The 5754-nt window shown below is 35.9% G+C and overlaps 1 protein-coding gene across 1 annotated transcript; it reads right to left on the reverse strand.

The window, feature by feature from the left end:
- Positions 1-2908: 2908 nt before the first annotated feature.
- Positions 2909-5523, reverse strand: LOC114191026 (probable WRKY transcription factor 21). Its single transcript, XM_028080164.1, has 3 exons — positions 4090-5523; positions 3877-4002; positions 2909-3360 (listed from the first exon to the last, which is right to left on the reverse strand). The coding sequence occupies exons 1-3, from the start codon at positions 4887-4889 to the stop codon at positions 3216-3218; spliced, it is 1071 nt and encodes a 356-aa protein (XP_027935965.1). The 5' UTR covers positions 4890-5523; the 3' UTR covers positions 2909-3215.
- Between the last annotated feature and the right edge of the window lie 231 nt (positions 5524-5754).

Here is a 5754-nt window from a genome sequence, read left to right on the forward strand (position 1 = left end):
GCCAATGGTTATACTTCACCTATGCTCAACAATGTTGATGAAAGAATCAGAACAATTCTAGATCTACAATTCCATTAGTAATAGAGAACCCAGGAGGGGAGGCAGAAGATCTTATATAGACATTGACACCACAATTTTAAGCTCTCAAGCAAGTTCAAACAAGTCCTTTAGCCAAAACATGCGAAAATTTACAAATATTAAAGTTTTTTACTCTCTAGTTTCTACATCTTCAAAAACATTATTTCTTTGTTTTTAAAATCAATAATTTTTCTTCACAAGCAAAGACTTTTGGTCCTAACTCTGAAGATGAAGATATATAATATTATTGTAGACTTTAATCCACAACTCCTCCGCATATATCCAAAGGCACAACACTAAAATTTCATACACAATGATATCCTTTTATCATGTCATTCCACCCAAACCAATAATAATGTCCAACCCTAAACCATATAAACCGCCAGATGATGATCAAAACATAAAAAGGAACTTACCAATATTTCTTCACAAACTTACCCACCAACAACAACAAAATCCTAATGAATCACTACTCAAACCACCAACAAAGTCCTCACTGTCACATGCTTCAATTTTTTTTTTTCACCAATATTCAAATACTCTGTCCACAAAAATGACACATAATTATCTTTTTCAAAAATACGTGTCACCTTCCTCAACCCACACTCAAACACGTATTCATTCAGTTTTAATTAATTATGCAACGTCGTTTGGCACATTACAAACAGTCTAACATTGTTGGCTGTGGAGAATGCCATTCGTTCATTCATAAAATGTGGGAATAAAATTAGTATATAATTTATGACAGGAACAAAATATAAGTTCAGTTATAAATTCGGAAAATAAAAACATATTTATTCTTTAAATAATTTTTCACTTATTTTACTCGCATTATCTTAAGCATTTTCGAGAACTTCCACTGATAAAATAAAATATTAGCACATCTTGTTGTTCTGTAGCAGACGTGGGGCCGTGGAACCTGCATCTGCAACTTCATTTATTTGTTCATCTTAAAACTCTTCTATATCATTATTCACCTATCTAATTTTTTATACTTTTATATTTTTTTTTCTTCAAAAGGAATAATCAATATCGCATTCCCTCATTGAATATATATATATATATATATATATATATATATATATATATATATATATATATATATATATATATATATATAAGTATAAGGACTAACGTAAAAAACACTTGAGAAATATGAAAAACAAGATAACGGACTAAAACAGTCAGCCAAATTTATTGAAACAGAAACAGAAACAGATTAAACCTCAGCTTTCTGATTGATTTGAGAAAGCAGAGTGCAGGAAATTTTTCTCTGAATATTTCTATAAAAAATTTTAACATAAGTAAAATAGAAACGGGAAATAATTTTATAATTAAAAAATAAAAATAGAAAATATGATCATGAAAGCAATGAATTTAAGATATTTGGAAGAAGTGAGGGTTAAAAAGCTAAAAATGAGTTTATGTGCAGTGAAAGATTAGGAAAGTAAAGTGAGGAAGGAAGTATGAGTAATTGGTTGTTTTGTCTTGCGTTAGTGTGTAAGGAATGAAAAAGGCTTAATGGGAGTGTGTGTTGCGTGGTGGTTCCTGATTTGACCCATTGAGTATTGTGGTTTAGTCCACCACACCTCCACCAATGATAGTTGACACAACACATCACAAATCACACGTAGTACTTGTTCTATCAAAACCTACAAAATTTGTGTTGTGGAAATCATCATCAATGTGTTGAAACAAAAAGTCTACCCTCATTCATCCTAGGTTGGAATTGAACCATATTACACGGCCACCATTTTTCTTCTCAAATGATGTTCAAAATTTGGCAGATCACATGAGACATTGCACCACGCGTGTGCTAGATCAATACCAGTGTAACTGTTACAAGAAAAGACACAAGTTCAGGATTCAATAGTGCAATTGTGATTGAACCAGATGCAATAAAATATTATCTTTTACAGTCCATTTTGAAACTGAGATACATTTAAGGGTAATTTTTATACAAAATATGATTCACAACTATTCTTTTACACAGATCGGTTCCTGTAACACAATACAATTTCATTTTTTTTTTCTTCAATTATCAGAATGGTAACTCTTTTTTCTTGCTGTAAGTGAGAAATGACAGAAGAGATTACAGTGTTTGATACATTGAATAATCCAAGGTTCTTTATTGTTTGTTTTTATATTATTGAAAAGGGTGATTGATAACATAAGGCCAGTGAAGGAGGAGGAAAAGGGTAGAATTTATTCTCTAATAACATTGATAACAGGTGGAATTGGACCCAAGAAAACAATGATCCAGCATGAATGCCCATGTTGGTCCCCTCACAACTCACATGCTCTGCTGAGAAACTTCCACAAGCCAAGATACACTTCTGTTAGGGGAACTAACAAACCGAATGAAACTTTACATGTAGATAATGCAAATGAAGGAGGAGGTTGTGCCATTCATTTCACCCTGTTCAAAAGTCCAACTTTGAATTATTACACGACATCTATCATCCATCCAGGGACTTGATGGTCCTAAAACAGCTTCAACCTACGAAGTAGATGAAAAGGAATATCGGTAGTTACCAAACTTGTTGGCATCCACTACCATCACTAGCAGCTGCCATGCCATGCCTTTCTTCAATTGGCCTAAGCTCATACACCTTTCAAACAATTATTTATTACCTTATACTACAACATCTTGTTAGAACAATCACCACTCACAGATATCACGTCATGAAAAATATCACATCTCAGTGGCATGTGATAGTGTGTTATACACCTCATATGACCAAAACAGTGTAAGTGAAACAAAAGAATTCTCACCGTCTACAGTTAACTCTTCTCGAGTTGAGTTAGGCTCTTCCAAAGAAAAGCACCATTTTTTAGAAGCATTTCATTCATATAGAAATCCAGAGATGTTTATAACAGGCTAAAGAAAGATGAAATAGTTCTTAGGAACCGAAACTAGTCAATTTTACAGACTTTGTTCATTTAATCAGTGATCCTCACCCTCTCTAAATAAACGGCTGGTTAGCCAAACTATAACAAAAGCCAAAATCTGCGGCAACAATATCCATCTCTGCTTGCATCACTTAAAATATGTACAGTAGCAACTCAAGCCAATCACACAAAGGTTTTGACAAATTGAATGATGGACTTGGTCTTGGTTAAGCTCTCCACATAGTTCATGCATTTGCAGATTGCGTTGGTAACTTAGGGTGGTTATGTTCGCCTTCATAGGTGACAATTAGCATGCTTGGCTCTTCCAGGCACCTCTCAACATGCTTTCTAGCAGGACACCCTCTCATGCTGCTGCATTTATAGTATCCCCTGAAAATTTAGAAGGAGGAATTAAGGCCACTTTCCTCAAACACAAAAACATGTGGTCACCTTCACCTGGTTACTGATACTACTGGAAGGAGTTTGTGCCAAGACTACTACCAAATTGCTAAACTAATTTCTCAAACATTGAAGAGACATGAAAGATTTGTACACATAAGGATATTCAATGACGACTTCAATCACCCCCTGGTCTATAACGATCTCATCAACCGGAATAACAAAGAACTAACACAGACAAAGGAATACAATCAAAATATCAGGGACCTGTTTGCATGCTTAAAAAAATAAAGAATAAGAAACAAAAAAAATGCCCTACACGCTAGTGTATCATTCTCATGCACACTTAACTTCAATGCTGTAAAAGGAAAGATAGATCGTAAATGCTCACCAAACAGCATAATTGTCAGAAATAGCAATATACTTTAAAAGTTTTACAACGCCCAATTATATTCTCGGGGAGTCCCTTGAATCAATCAAATATCTGAAAGCAGAGCTAGAACAAACCTAGGGTGAGGGGAGCCCTTGATTGGCTTTTGACCATACTTTCTCCATGAATAATCATCAGGGGGAATATCTGCAAGTTTGTTGCTGATAGCAGGCACCTTGATTGACCTTTTCATTCTATGTTTCCTGCGGAGAACACAGAGTTATTAATGACAGATTACAAGGACAAATAAAAACTTTTGAAATAACAGAAATTAATGAAACATGTGCTACCTCTTCTTAGAGCAATGACATCTAGAACTGCTCCCACATTTCAAGCTTCCTTCATCGCCTCTTGCAGAACATTTTCTCTTGTGCTGTTGCGAATTCTGATCAGAAGAGTGTGGAGCTCCTATTAAATGGAAGGCACTTCCATCCAAGTTAGCCACACTTCCGTCTATGCTCAAGGAAGAAATAAAAGACCTATTGGATGACATTGTTGGTGTGCAGCTAGTGCTGTCAAAATTCAGGTTTATGCCACTATTGCTCCTTCGGAACATCATTTCTGCTTGATGCTTCAAATGTTGCTGCTGTTGTTGTTGCTGCTGCTGCTGTTGCTGCTGGAGCAACATCCTTTGCTGTTGCTGTTGCTGAAAGAAGTGATAGTGAGTTGATGAAGCCTGCTGAGTGAGGTGAAGAGCACTTTTCCCACTGGAGCTCAATTCCAAAGAGGGCTGTCCTAGAGAGAGTGAATGTTTAATGGTTGAACCCAGTTCCTGAATTGAATTGTCAGGAAAGCTGGGTTGGAAAACATGCAGATTTTTTGAGTGATGGTTGTTGGTTTTGCAATTTGGGTTGTCTAAGAAGATGCTTTGGTGGGTAAAGGGAACTTGAGGGTTTTTAACCTTTCTCACTCTTGCATGACCCAAACCACTCTGAAGCAAGGACACAACCTTCTTGAACCTTACCACAGCATCTCCAGTTTCCACCACTAAATTCCTATGCTGAACTTGATCCCTTGGTTGAGACAACAAACTCAGAACCCTATGACAGCTTTCAACAGCTGCTCTATTAGCTTGCTCAACCTCTTCCATATTAGCCTCTATAAGAAAAAATAAAAATAAACAGACAAAAAGGGGCAAAAAAAAAAAACTAAAGACCCCAAACAAGGGGCAGAACTAACCCAACTACACCAGAATACTAAAAAACAACATCCCACACATCTACCAACATTCAGCCTTGTGTGGCAGATAAAACGACCCAGGTGGAAAAAATCCCATTTTTTTTCCAGACAAGGAGCCACAGAAACAGGATTTCTAGTTAAAGTTTCAAAATTCCAACTCAGGAAGAAAAAAAGACATGCTTTTTGGAAAGAAAGAACAACCGTTGAATCAGAACAAACCGAGGGTGCCTCGCAAGTTGCAGCATATCCTCTTCTAGAAAAATCAACCCAATTTTCCAGTGAGAGAGAAAAAACAGAAAAAAGCACCAAAGCACAGACCTTGACGAACTTGGTGGTGCTAAACCCTAGATTCTTCTTCCCTCGGTTTTGAGACTGAAAGGTGTGAAAGAGAGGACTTTGCTTCCCTTGAGACTTCACACAACACAACCATCATACACAAGAATACAAAGCTTCCAACTTTAGTGAATATATATATAATTCATATATATATTATTAAATCCAGAGCAAGAAGAGAGAAAAAAAAAACCTATATTATAATATTTGTAGCTCTTGCGAGAGAGAAGAAGAACAAAGAGGAGTTTGTTTAAATAAGCAAAATGCACAAAGGAAGAGGAGCTGAGAAATGAAACTGCTGTCTCTGTCACAGATTTGAAGGTGGGACCCACACGAAGACCTTTGTTATTCTTTTTCATCCCTTTTTTCAGCTTTAATTAATATTTTCTTAGACCTACCCATTTCAGCTTCACTTTTACTACTTCTTTCTCTTTTTCTCCCAT

Source organism: Vigna unguiculata, chromosome 7 (genome assembly GCF_004118075.2).
Source record: "Vigna unguiculata cultivar IT97K-499-35 chromosome 7, ASM411807v1, whole genome shotgun sequence".
Lineage (NCBI taxonomy): Eukaryota > Viridiplantae > Streptophyta > Magnoliopsida > Fabales > Fabaceae > Vigna > Vigna unguiculata.

What these genes read in the sequence shown, in the direction of transcription:
- LOC114191026 (XM_028080164.1), bottom strand. Translation starts at nt 4,889, where the DNA reads ATGGAAGAGGTTGAGCAAGCTAATAGAGCAGCTGTTGAAAGCTGTCAT. An exon ending in TGTCATTGCTCTAAGAAGAG is followed by an intron (nt 4,003 to 4,089) that starts GTAGCACATGTT and finishes TGTTCTCCGCAG; the next exon opens with GAAACATAGAATGAAAAGGT. An exon ending in AAGGGCTCCCCTCACCCTAG is followed by an intron (nt 3,361 to 3,876) that starts GTTTGTTCTAGC and finishes CTAAATTTTCAG; the next exon opens with GGGATACTATAAATGCAGCA.